General features: G+C 52.7%; 1 protein-coding gene across 1 annotated transcript in view; it reads left to right on the top strand.

The window, feature by feature from the left end:
• The window catches only part of MICALL2 (MICAL like 2), a 47,899-nt gene extending 36,043 nt beyond the window's left edge, over positions 1 to 11,856 (top strand). Inside the window, 9 exon segments of the mRNA XM_050966307.1 lie at positions 163 to 290; positions 2,372 to 2,509; positions 5,884 to 5,948; positions 6,364 to 6,487; positions 7,114 to 7,204; positions 7,652 to 7,725; positions 8,020 to 8,134; positions 9,837 to 9,883; positions 9,971 to 11,856. Of these exon segments, the coding sequence (XP_050822264.1) occupies positions 163 to 290; positions 2,372 to 2,509; positions 5,884 to 5,948; positions 6,364 to 6,487; positions 7,114 to 7,204; positions 7,652 to 7,725; positions 8,020 to 8,134; positions 9,837 to 9,883; positions 9,971 to 10,068 (880 nt within the window). The 3' untranslated portion in view covers positions 10,069 to 11,856.
• Positions 11,857 to 13,819: the final 1,963 nt, after the last annotated feature.

Genomic DNA, 13,819 nt, shown 5'->3' on the forward strand with positions numbered 1-13,819 from the left:
AACTCACTGCACCTAGAATGGGTGAATTTTTCATCTTACTGCTTTGAGGGATCCGAGCCTTGATTCTGTTGGAAGGTGACAGACAATGGAGTGAGGAGCTTTGCTGAGGACCGAATCTCAGCAGATATACGACTTTCTAAGTTGTATCTTTCTCCCTTGCAGAGACTCCAACCAGGGTGGTCCTAAGAAATTGATGGACATCTCCAAGGTGACGAGCAACATAGCCCTGAGCCCAGCACGGAGGGAGAAGTCTGCTTCATCCATTGCCACACCAGCAAATAAGGACCCTGGTAAGATGGGTTATTAACCTAGTACGGAGGGAACTTTGCCCACCATTTCTCCAGCCATCCAGGGCAGTGGCATGATGGGTTGGAGACACAGTCAGTGTGGGATACCAGAAATACGAGGGAAGAATTCATTCCTGGGTTTTCCCTCTTCCACTCCAGGCTAGGTGCGTCTCAATTTTCACTTGGCAGGACCAGCCTCAACTGAGGAAGAGGAGCCAGTCTTCATGTAATCTCTTTTGCTCCTAGCTGGGTGGGAGGCAAGATTTTGGCTACTGTCTAGTTGTATAATTGTATGTGTGGGATGATGAGGCCACTTGGCCACTGTCGTCTTCCTTCATGGTCCCATGGCTTCTCTGGTGCGTCTTTGCTGTGGGCGGTGGGTTTTAATGTGTTTTCGTGGAGGTTATGCCTTTACTTTGGAATCATGTTCATGTTGGCCCTAGCGGCCGGGGTTGTAATGCCCTGACTATCTGCAGCCATGGCACTAGTGAGAGACAACAGTGCGTGGAGCTGGGGCATGGCAGGATTTTACAGTGAATCCTCTCGTGCTCTGAAGAAGACTCTCTGGGACTCTGCTGGGATGTACCCTTCATTCCTCAAGAGCCAGGATCCATCCCTTTCTTTTCCCCTGCTGCACTGTTACTTGTTTCTTCCGATCCCTGTCTTGCTGTCCCTGGGACTGAAAAAATGGAGGGATGCATGGAACGCATGAGACCAAGAATCATGGACTCCTTAGAAACGCGTGTGCTGCTAAAACACCACCCGTGAAGAGAAGACAGCTACCAAAAACACCTGCCCGTCTGTAGCTGAATTGAATGGCAGGCACTGTTCTGTGGCTGGTGGGTGAGACTAGGACTCCTAGCTATCGTCATAGTCAGCACAATGGAGTAGGAAAAGGTGTCCCGTACTGCTGGGAGCTCACGCCGTACGCCGATAGCTCGCTAGCCTAGTTTTGACTTGCCATGTCTCCCCCTGCATGTTCCAGGAACGGGTGTTAGTCATCCGAATTGGTGTGTGATTAGTAGTTGCCGTCTCTGCCCCCACCCTTTGCACATGCCAAGAGATCTGGCTTCTTAGTTGGGGGCGGGTGTTCAGATGTTGTTGACGAATGTGTCATGCTGTTTTGAAGTGTGCGCTGGGGTGGGCTAGAAAAAGGAACGCTTGCTGCCAGTGACCCTGTGGGTTTGTCTTGATTGCAATTGAAGACGTGATTGTACCCGCGCTAGCTTTCGTCTAGCTAGCATGGCTTCAACATAGCAGCGCAAACAAGGTGGTACAGGCTTCAGCGTAGGCTGTACAAGCCTGTCCGGAGCTTTTTTGTGAAATAAATAAATACATAAAGTGCAAATCACTGTAAGTAATTGGCAGGTCCTGGGGCCTAGAAAACGTCAGATTTTGAATTTTTGGAACATGAGTCTAACTCCCAGACTGGGTTCTTTCCCTGGCCTTGCCAGGATCAGAGTTCAGTATTGGGGTTGAAGTGAATGAAGGCTGAGGTTTCCAGTGGGTTTTTATGGCTCAGCATTTTGGGGGATGGGAATTGATGGTGAGATTAGGAGTTGGGGTTTAAATATAATCTCTCACTGTTTTCAAGCAAGAACCCTACAGTACCAGGTTCAAATACCCGAGTGGGTGTGGCATTTCTGACCTTGCAGTGAGCTACATTTGTCTGGTGATTTTGTCGACGTGCCCGTCAGTGCGGCATCTGGGTCTGGGACATTATTACATCAACCATTATTCCGAAGCAAACACTGGGTGTGCATCGCAGAGGAGCCCAGCGCTAACACGGCTTTGTGGGGATCCAGCTATTGGGGAGAAAAGTTCAATTGCAGAACTGTATGCATCATGGAAACTAGATGGAGGGTCGTTCAGGGGTCTGTAACTCTTCAGATTGTGAGGCGTGTATCCAGTATTGCTGTTGATCTGGGATGGCATTAGAGCTAAGAGCCGAGGAGGGGGTTACCAGGAAGGATTTAGTTGGAGGTTAGAGGTGGGGATTGACGGTGACTGGCTCATTTTGCTGGGTAAGGGTTGAAGCCTGGTGCATTTCACACCCAGAACTGGGTCTGTGCTTTTTAATGTAGCTCCATCTGCTGCGCTGCCTCAAAAGAAGAAACTGATCCCTGACAAGGATCTTTGCAGTGACTGGCTGAAATGGGGAGAGCCCTTCGTCCCTGCCAAGGAGAAGGAGTCAGACCAGTCAAAGCGGGTGTCTTCTCCAGGTAAGATGCCTTCTTAAGAACGTTGTTTTCTCCTCTAACCGTGCTCTGGGCAGACTGTCGGTAGCACTTGCAGGTGAGATATTGATTCCCTGCTGTATCCAGAGATCTCTGCTGTCAAGCCTGCCTCCCTAGCCTTGTCTTCGCTAGGAAAAATGCCATGTCTCTAATGTGTTAGGGAACACAAGCCAGCTAAAGTGTTCGAATCCTTTAGCATGTGGTAGCTGCTTATGGGAAGCCCTGGCTCAAGGCTTGACCTCGCTAGCTATCATGAATTATAACTACAACTGCCTTGTCTTCATTAGGATTTTAACATATGTTCGCTAGCACCTGTTTAAGATACTGTTCTTGTTCAGTGTAGACGGGCTCACTTGGTTCATCTTTCATGTCCAGACACCGTGGTGGCCACTACTCCCACTTTTCAAACCCATTCCTCACTTACCTATACGGTGCATTTCCGACGCAGAGGTTAAAGCCAGAAAGGACGATCAGATCATCTAGTCTGACCTTCTGCGCATCTCAGGCCACTAAAGCCCTCCCATTCAGCCCAATAACCTGAACTGGCCGTGCTTCTCCTGAGTTTACGGAGACTCCGATGATGAATTGCTGCCTTTCAATAGCTTACTGACCCATCTGAGATGGCATGGCATAGGCCAAACTACAGGCCTCTGCTCTGCCCAGTTTCTGTTTTTCCTTTCAAAAAGGCAGGTGGCATTTTCCTGTATCACCACCTGCCATGCTCCTTTTCCATTGTTCTGAGCTATGAATTAGGGAAGAAGTTTAAACCTCCTTTCTAGAGGCTAGATTAAGAGTCCCTTTAGAGCTTCCAAATCGCTCAGTGCAGAGAGAGCTGACTGGTCTCAGATGCTAACTTTATTACCCTTTCATTAACCTTGTCTGTCTATCCCAGTATTATAGGTATCCATTGTGTGGTTGATACTAGATAATACTAGCTCCTTCGTTGTACGTAATGTTTTCTCTAATGATTAGAACACGGGGCTACGAGTCAGAATTCCTGGGTTCTGTTTCCAGCGTTGCTACTAACTCTCTATGTGCAGTCATTTAACTTTGCTGTGCCTCAGTCTCCCTGTCTGTAACACGGACATAAACCTTTGCATCACAGTCAGATTGTGACCCTGAATGAATGTGCTTTGGGATTCTGGGATGCAAGTTTTGCCTCAAGTGTGTACAGTACTATTAGCTAGCTGAGCTAACCAGATGCTGTGTCTTCCTGCAACCTGCTGCAATGCACTGGCTCCTCTGGCTCCAAGCGCCTTGTGCCACCTGTAGGCAGAGGTGATTTTGTGGGGCTCTCCACCCTAATGGGAGGCGCTGCAGAGGCTGCACAAAGGGGGATGCTTGGGAGATGGTTTTCTCGCTAAGCTAGGTCACCTCATTTGTGGCGCACCGCTGTGAGGCTGCCCAGGGCAGGACATTCCCTACAGGAGGAACCTTCATTAAGGGTTGAGGGCCAGGCAGTGCATGGGGCCAGGCTGGCCAGGCCCAGAAGGGAAGACCGCCTGATGCGAGGCCATGTCCGAATGCTGCTCCAGGGTGAGCAGTGGCGCAGAGACAGCAGAGGGTCAGTTACGCCTCCTTCCACCCTGACTCTGAAGAAGCAGTAGAACCAGGAAACCCACGACGCTGAGGGTCGGGCTGGGCTGAGAGCTGCCCTCGAGCTCCTCTCTAGCTTGTGGTCTCAGGCCTGTGTGTTTGAGGCTCCAGTAACGGGGTCTGTGGCTGCTCTTGGGGGCTCCCCTCGGCTATTTTATTGTGTCTCTTCTGTCAGTCTCCTTGTGCATTCGCCAATCTCGCACTCCTCCCCCGCTCGTGGCCATGATGGTTTTATAGGTCACTCTGTCTTTCCACCCGCTTGTGCATGCGCTGTCTGGTTAGGTATTTAGATGTCTCCCAGCACCACGGCGTGTGTGGGTGGAGACGGTAACTAATCAATCACAAACAAGTTACGATGACTAATTCCCTTTCCTGGAACGTGCAGGGGGAGACGTGGCAAGTCAAAACTGGGCTAGCGAGCTATCAGCGTACAGCATGAGCTCCCAGCAGTACGGGGCATCCTTTCCTACTCTGTTATGCTGACTGTGACGATAGCTCGGAGAGCCAGTCTCACCCACCCGCCACAGAACAGTGCCTGCCATTCAATTCCCTTCAGACAGGCGGGTGTTTTGGTAGCTGTCTTCTCTCCACGGGTGGATTTTTAGCAGCACACGCATTTCTAAGGAGCAGGGGGTTGGACTAGATGACCTCCTGAGGTCCCTTCCAACCCTGATATTCTATGCTTCCTGGTCTCATGTGTTCCTGCAAACCCCCTCCCCTCCATCCCCATTGGGGAGGAGTGTCAGAGCCAGGTCTATAGACTTGGGCTTGTGCTACAAATAGCTGTGTAGATGTTCAGGCTCTGGCTGGTGCCTAGGCCCTGAAGCCCAGCGAGGGGAGTGGTTTGGGGGCGGAGGGAGGGAGAGGGCCCGAGTCTGTAGATCCAGGCTTTGAGACTTGCTGCTGCGGGTGTCTTGCTGTGTAAACACAGCCAGATGACTTGTCCGAGGTCATGCAACGAATGGAACCTAGGTCTCCTGATGACCAGCTTAATGCCCTAACCACTGGGCCCTCTCTCCTGTCCTGGTCTCTGCTGCACCCTCCTTGTGCGTGCGCTGGTCTGAGCTTGGCTTTCTTTGTTAAACACCAGTAAGATGTTTACAGTGGCACTTGAGCGGCAGAGATCCGCCGTGGCAAGAGTCCAATATTTCTGACCAGCCCTTTGTTAATTCTTTGTCACTATAAATATTCTGGGGGCTCTAAGGCTGAGGGAAAATCTGTTTTGGTTTTGCTTAGAACTGAACTTCGCAGTCATTCCAGGACAGCGCTTTTATAAAGTCCTGGGCCAGGGCTGTCCTGGGCCCCTTCAGAACCACGTCAGGTTTAGCTCCAGATGACTGGGTGTCTACTGGCTAGCGAGGGAGCGTGCTGCAGTGTAGGATGATCTGATGGACTGAGAGCAGGGAATTAGTAGGGGGCTCGTGGATTCCAGTGTAGAGATGACCCCAGTAGGGACAACAGCCAGGACAGTGCAACAAGTCACTTCTTGCTAAAGTGTGTGTGTCGTCACTGCCCTCTGTTGGATGGAATTGGATCTGCTCCTGTCTCTGATCGTCTATAGCTGTTTGCAGCATTGCTGTAGCTGTGTTGGTCCCAGGATAAGAGACAAAAGATAGCAGAGTTAATATCTTTTATTGGAGGGACACAAGTGAGTCCAATAAAAGGTATTCTATCACCTACCTGGTGTCTGTCTCTCTCTAATCACCTAGTGACTCCTCCACAGAGATGATATCATGGGTGTGTGTTTGTTTTTTAATTTCTAGTTAAACCGCCAGCTCCAAAAATCTTTCAGAACCTTGTGAGCGATGAAGTGGCATCCCTGACCAAGGTACAGTTTGAGTGGCAAAACAAGGCTATCATAATGATCCTTTCCCAGAGACCGCCCTTACGGTTCTGTTCAGTCTGGGGCACCCTCCTTCTCACTGCTGATCTTATGGCTGAGATCTTCTCTCACCGGCCGGGTTACAGATGACAGGGAGGGGTTGCACCACGGCTGGTAGATGTTGCCTCTGGTGATGGCTGTGCCATGCCGATCTATGTGACTTCCTAGCAGGGCCATTGTGTTGCGAATTACCAGCTCCACATCTTCTCTGACTTTGGTGCCTCCAGGATGTGGTCCCATGGGGAGATGGTCCATTCCAGCCCATCTCCTTTTGTTGTTTCCCAGCTCCACCAAGGCTAATGGGTGGCATGTTGGAAGCAGGTAGTATTCATTTCTAGCCTTCTGTGACTTTGTCCTTCAGCTCCAAGAAGACTACATCCCTGAGGAAGAAATCCAGGAGAAGGTGCGAGAGATCGAAAAGCAGCTGGATGAGCTGGAGCTCAAGGGAGTTGATCTGGAGAAGCATCTGCGTGACTGTGAGGAAGGTAAGGGAGGCCACAGGGACCATCTCAACTAGAGTCAGAAGGGATGAGTCTAGAGTCCCATGGTCAGTGTCCCGTCTACAGACTCATTTGGGCTGGTGACTTTGATCCTAGGAGCTCACACAGTGTGTTGGACCCTTGAGATGGCTTAGATGTGAGGCCAGATAAAATCCTGGGCTGAAGAACTTCCCAGATGGCTCTATCCATTTCCTGACACACTGTTCCAGGAACTCGCTGCTCTATTGCCAAGTGATTGAGGGTCAGTGAATTCAGGAACTGAAAGGCTGCTCCTGACCTGTTTTAGGGAATCCAGACTGGACTGTCTGTCATGGACTTTGCCCAGGACCATCCCTGTTGTCCGAATACTTGATAAGCTTGTTCAGGTTGGCACAGAGGAGCAGATTGCATGGGCAGCCTACGAGGAGAGTCCTTGGCCAGGTTACGTGCATCTGCCCTTGATGCTCGCTGTCCATAGCCTGAGTTCAGGAGCAATCTGTGATGGGAACAATACATAGCCAACTATCTGCGGCTACTTTTGATGAGTGTAGGAGCTGTCCTGTGTGGACAGTCACTGACAGCTCTTGTAGTCAGTGCATTGTGAGTGGACGTATTGTTCGTCTTGTCTGCAGATGATTCAGAGGATGCTCTCATGGCGGATTGGTTCAAACTGATCCACGAGAAACAGCTGCTGTTGAGACTGGAGTCAGAGCTGATGTACAAGTGAGTACAACCAGAAAGCCGGGCAGTCTGTCCTGCCCGTAAACAGTGAGCTGACCCCTGACAGGGGCTGGAGAATGGGAGTCAGATTTACTGGGTGAGGGGGAGGGACAAGTAAAGCTTGAAGGAATCTCTGGTATATCTGCCAGCAGCTGGGGGTACTAGCTAATGGGGCATTGCTACAGTAGAAGCAATCAGTACCATAGCTTGCTCACAGGTGGAGAAGGTTGATGGCTCCCTCTAGCCCCATGTCTGGGTGTCAGGAGAGAGAGCGCTTATCTGAGTGACATGGGGCAGCCCAGGAGCCCTCTCGCCCTGGCTGGGTTCCTCTCCTGAGTTCTGCTGGGTAGCTTGGAGAGCAGCCTCCCAGTCCCAGCTCCAAAGCAACGTGAGTGTCCTGCTTCGGGGTGAGGCGGGAGAATCACCTATTGCCTCTCTGGGATCTCACAGATCGAAACAGCAGAAGCTGGAGGAGAAGCAGTGGAATATCGAGAGTGAGCTGCGGCGCCTAATGAACAAACCAGGTAAGCAAGGTTGCCATCCCCCACGTGAGCAGCCCTGTCTCTGCATCTTGCTGGGATTCCACTCTGCAGAAGGCTGTCATGTCCCCCGTCCACCCCTCCACCTACCCAGCCCGAGGGGGAGAGCAGTGCCTCTCGGGGGGAGGGATCAGGGGAGTTGTGAGGAACCTATTGCTTTTGTAGGTAGGCCTGTGTCTTGCTTGCAGCACAGAGGCAGGGTGTCTGGTAACGTAGCGCTCGCTGCGTGGGCAGAGCCAGAGTAGTGTTGCTGTGACTGATTCCCCTTGTGTTGCCCAGAGGAGCAGAAGACCTACATGGAGAAGAAGCGGGAGAAGGAGCTGCTGGACTCATACGTGAACACCGTCAATGACCGAAATGATATCGTGGAATGCTTGGACGAGGACAGACTCAGGTACGGGACCCCGGGGCGGTGCGGGGAGGAGAAGGCGAGATGGAGGCTGCTTGTATCCCACCGCTCCTTGTTCCCTGGCAAATAGATTCGGAAGGTTAGAAAGTGTCGGGTTTGAGAGTGCGTGGTTCCCCCTCTGCCGTGTCCCTTTCCGGTGTGGCACAGGAGGGGGAAGGCATGGGGCAGTGAACAGAACGGATGCCAGAAGCCATTGATAGCGAGGGATGGGAGCAGCAGAGCCGAGGATGGGATAGGGAGCTGAGCTGTTGGGAAGCCTGTCCGGGGCATGAGCCTGGGAATCCTCCATTTACTATACTGAGTGAAGAACATGGCCCATGCTATAAAGTTTAGCTTGAGAGCTGGGGAGGGACATGGCTGGGTGGGTTTGAGGTTTTGATTTGTGCCCCATCTCTACTGAGAGAAGCCCCCACATCTCACTTGGCAACTCTCCCCAGGAGCCCTGGGTGGAGCCAGACCCTGTAACTCTCACACAGTTGTCTTGCGTTAATATGTAATTTACACCGCTGGATGACGGGCCACGAGTCTCTTCTACAGAGACCTCCACCCCAGAATGAGACGAGCCAAGATGATCTAACCCCCACCCATCCTTGCATCCTCCTACCAGGCTGGGCAGCGCCTGAGTGGGAGCTGCAGGATCCTGACCCCTTTGTGTGGGTGCAGGTTCAAAGGGCTGCTGGTGGGGTGTGTTAATAACTGGGACACCTCCATCTCTGGGCTACAGAGAGGGCAGGGTTTTGGTCAGGGGGAAGATTTCTTGGGGGGTGGTGGTAAAGAGGGTTCAAACACCCTGGCCTCAGCCCCCAACCATCTGGCTGGGGCAGAGGGGGCTTTCTTTGGAACTCTAGAGTGACAGGTTAAAATACTGTTGCTGGATGTTTTTGCTCTGGTAAGTCCAGATGGTTTTGGGCAGTGCTGTGGTGGAGTTGGAAGGAAACCGAATATTCTGGGGAAGGGGCTGTTCTGGGGGAGGAAGAGCATCTCCTTTGAGCTTTCTGAGCAACCCTCTAGTGGGTGCCTGATGGAGGCTGGATTGTGGGCAGACGCTGGAGCTGACGGGAGCCCTGCTCTGCATGGAGGAGCTCCTTTATGCAGGCCCTACCACCTCCCCATTCCCCTGTGGCTGGTGGTTGGCTGCGAAGCATTGGCGTTCTGCATGGCCCTCTGCCTGGAGCGCACCCCTCTCCTGCACAGGGGAAGGGCTGAGAGGTTAATCTGGTGCTTGTCTTGCTGGCTTTAATATTTCTGTGTATGCTCCTCTGCGGCCATATCTCCTACTGCCCTAGTGCTGAGCTCCACATGCAGACTGGAGGCCCTGTCTGCTCTCCACCCTTCCCTGGCTTGGCCAAGGGGCCCTCCAGCATGTGTTACCAGCTTTCTCTGCCACCCAGAGCTCATGGACATGCTGGGACCCGGACAATTACAGAACTGCCCTTTTCTGTCTGCTCACTGCTGCCTACAAGGGTGTTGCCCCCTGTCAGGCTGGGTGGCAGTGCGGCACATACCCTTGGGGGCATGCGAGGGCACTCATCTGGGGGTGTCACCCCTGGCCTACAGTGGCAGGGCAGAGCAGCGGAGCAGCCCTCGGTGGCTTGCTGTGGAGTTTTCCCTGTCCTGCTGGGAGCGCAGGGTGCTGGCTCAGTGCGTTCCTGGTGCCCGTCTCTAACACAGTCCTCTTCCTTCCCAGGGAGCTAGAGGAGGACCAGATGCTGGCAGAGATGCTCCGGAAGCTGGGTAAGGGCTCTCTCTCTTGTAACCGACCAGCTCTCTGCTGCGGTAAGGACCGGGAACTCATGCTCTGTGCTCTCTCTTCTCCCACAGATGCGTCTCCTGAGAGCCAGGAACCCAACAAGAGGAAAAGCAAGTTCCGCTGGTCCAAAATATGGAAGCAGAAAAGCAAGAAGAAAGTGCAGCAGTGAAGTTCCCTGCACGGCAGCATGGAGGGCCATGGAATCCAGGAGATGGTCCCTCCCCCACGCTGCGTCTCTGGAGTCAGACAGTGCTCCTCTGCCCTGAGAAAGGGGGATTCAGGGCATGAGGACTGCTGGGGCAGTGAGATTCCCCTCTCCTCCCAGAAGGAGCTCGATGTGTTACCCACCCAGCTGAACGAGAGCTGCCACCTCTGCCAGGAGACTGCTGTGCCTTGCACTGCGCCAGCACTGGCCTGGCTGCCACTCCGCTGAGCAGAGCTGATTTGCTCCCTGGCTGCTAGCTCGCTGGCTCTCTGGTCACACCAGTTCTGATGCCCCCTGATCACCCTCTGCCACCGGACGGGCTGCACTCCTGCCCAGGATGGGTGCGTGAAGGGGGAACTGTTCCTCAGCCTGCTTTCCCGCACACGTTTGCTCCATGAACATTGGGAAGCTCGGCGGGTATGTCTACATTGCAATAAAACACCTGCCGTTGGTCCATGTCAGCTGACGCGGGCTTATGGTCTATATTCAGGCTCGTGCTGGAGCCCAGGCTCTGAGACCCCATGATGAGGGAGGGTCCCAGAGCCCAGGCTCCAGCCTGAGCCTAAACGTCAACACTGCAATTTTATAACCCCCACAATCCTGAGTTAGCTGCCATGGGCCAGCTGGGGGTGTCCTATTGCAGGGCAGACCTGCCCTGCAGAGCCAGGAGTCGCCGTGGGCCACCAGGGACAGAGGACCTCTCAGCATCGGGAGCTGCAGGCCCCAGCATGAACAGACTAGGAAGGGAGGGTGTGCACAGAGCTGGGCACCTGGCTTACATGGGGAGACGGTTAGGGATGGGAAGGACCTCGCTGGGCTTTGAGGAGAGAGGCTACTGCAGGGACATTCAGCAGCACTCGGCTTTCCAAACCGCAGGGTGCTTTTCTGTCTGGGCCAGGCATCTCCATGACATGACACTCCCTGCCCCTCACTGCAGGAGGGGGCAGGACTGTGCTTGCTGTCCTGGAGACGGGGCTGGAAAGTGGAGCTCTCGCTGCCTGTGGCTCGTCACTCTGAAGATGGCAGCAGAACCTCTTACAATGAGCTGGTTACTCGGGAGCCCAAGTGGACGATGGGGGTGAACTGCCCACCCTTCCCCCAACCACATTCTCTTAGTGGGGTAAACAGTCATCTGCTGAGGCTCCTTTAATGGTGAGCCAGCTGCCCCCGGGCTGGCATGGGGAAGTTCTTTGCTGGGCTGAAGGAGTCGCAAGTCAAGGCCTCTCTCCTCACCCCTCCTCCCTGCACATACAGAAAAGGACTGTAGCCGTGTGTCTGAGCTGACGTGCATACGCACGGCCTGCAGCTCTGTCCCTCAGCGCTGGGCACCGCGGATGAAGACTGGGAGGAGGGGTTACAAGTCTTACTTTGATCCCCTATAGCACTTGCAAGCTGTGGAATCTCCCTGCAATTATTCCCTTACTCCAACACAGTGGATCTTGCTGGATGCTCTGCTCCTGCATGAGAGAGACTTTCTCACTGGAAGGTGGTCACCGACTGGAAGTCTGCAGCCTGATACCTGTGCCTAGAAGTATGTTGGTGTAATGTTCTCCGTCTCCGCCAGGTGGCAGTATGGTCCTCTGCCCAGATTGCTTTGCCCAGGGCAGCGAACAGCTGATTTGCTCAGAAAGTACTAATGCTTTTTCTGTACAGTATGTACAGCGTGTCCTGGATCTGTATAGTCAGCGTCGGCATATGGGGATTCACTTTATATTTGCATACATTTCTATTCAATAAATAATAAAATTTTAGAGGAAAACCTGGAGCCCTGTGATGTGAATGTGGTGGAGCTGCTGGACATGGGACTGCATCCTTCTCAGCAAGGACTGGACAGCCTGTGACGATTGAACTTGGCCCTCCTGCCAGGATGGGAGTACAGTGTGTTAGCAGGGGTTTGAGAAGGGAAAGCTAGCCCTTGCCTCTGTCTGTTATGTGCGGAGAGGGTTCCCTCCCCCTACCAAGTTTCACAGACACCAGGGTAACTTTAAACAGGAGGGAGGGGTTGGAGACGAGCTGTTTTGATGTGTGGGCTGCATTGTCTGAAGCGATTATCTGAAATTCACACTGATCTTAGGGTATGTCTCCATGTACAATTTTGCAGCGCTGGTTGTTACAGCTGTATTAGTACAGCTGTATAGGGCCAGCGCTGCAGAGTGGCCACACTTACAGCAACCAGCGCTGCAAGCGGTGTTAGATGTGGCCACACTGCAGCGCTGTTGGGCGGCTTCAAGGGGGGTTCGGGGAACGCGAGAGCAAACCGGGGAAGGAGACCAGCTTCGCCGCGGTTTGCTCTCGCGTTCCCCGAACCACCCTGCAAACCGCAGGGAAGGAGACCTGCTTGCTCGGGGTTCGGGGAACGCGAGAGCAAACCGGGGAAGGAGACCAGCTTGATTACCAGAGGCTTCCTCAGGTATGCTGGGATACCTGCTTATTCAACGGAGGTCAAGAAAAGCGCTGGTAAGTGTCTACACTTGATTACCAGCGCTGGATCACCAGCGCTGGATCCTCTACACCCGAGACAAAACGGGAGTACGGCCAGCGCTGCAAACAGGGAGTTGCAGCGCTGGTGATGCCCTGCAGATGTGTACACCTCCTAAGTTGCAGCGCTGTAACCCCCTCACCAGCGCTGCAACTTTGTGATGTAGACAAGCCCTTAGAAACAAGTGAGCGTGAAGGCATTGCCTGAGACACTTGCTCTTCAGGAATCAGCCAGTCCACTTAGTGAATCTGTACATCACCCAACGCATCCTTTATAACTCACTCCTCTCATCAGGGCTGGAGTGTGTTTTGCTGCTCTTTAATAAATGGGGTGAGCACATCTCTGTAGCCTTCATTCCTCACCATCTCCCTCTTCTCCACCCCCCAGACTGAAAGCTACACCTGCTCTCTTGCTGCTTCTCCCATTAATCCCAAACCCAAGCTCTGGGAAATCAGAGTGTAGCTGGCACTTTGGCTGGTGGAGCATGAGGCAAAATTGAATCCAACTTGTTTGACCGGAGATGTATTATATCTTTTGTAACCACAGTATCCAAATTGTGGTTACATCAAACGAAGGAGATCTGGTAAGTGCAACCCTGTAGGTCCATTTCTAGCCATGTTTCTTGCCCTGTACCTGTGCTCCCATAGAAGCTGAGCTAAAATGAACCTGCTGGGTCAGCTGACCGCAGGGGCTTGAAGGGTTAATCTAGAAAAGTGCTGTAATTCTCTTTCCTGGAGAATGAAAGTTGCTTGTATGAATACTCACTAAAGACTAGGCTGGAAGGCTGGTCCTTGGGGTAGGAGATTGCTTTAGGAGCACAGTAAGGCACAAGAATTCCAACAGCCTGCCCACAGCTGTGACTTTTGTCCCACTATCCAGATCCTACAATCCACATTTCAGACACTGGCTCTGACCCTGCAAAGAACTAGGCAGGTACTTTACAGGGTTGAGTAGTGCCTGTGTTTAATAGTTCCCAATAGGCTCACAGCACATACAATTAAGCGTCTGCCTCAGTCTTTGTAGGGTTGAGGCCTGTGCAAGCCACAGAAAGGGGAGTTAGAGAGAGAAGGTGGGAGAGGTAATATTTTTTATTGGACTGGTTTCATTCACACCCGGCTATACTGGAGGATAGAAATACCCCAGCTCCTAACATGGGCTCACCTGCTCAACTCCTACTGACCTATAGCTCATGGTCAGCTTTTGCCTTCTGCAAATCATCAAAAACAAAAATCCTCA

The sequence above is a fragment of the Gopherus flavomarginatus genome, chromosome 9 (genome assembly GCF_025201925.1).
Source record: "Gopherus flavomarginatus isolate rGopFla2 chromosome 9, rGopFla2.mat.asm, whole genome shotgun sequence".
NCBI classification, from domain to species: Eukaryota; Metazoa; Chordata; order Testudines; family Testudinidae; genus Gopherus; species Gopherus flavomarginatus.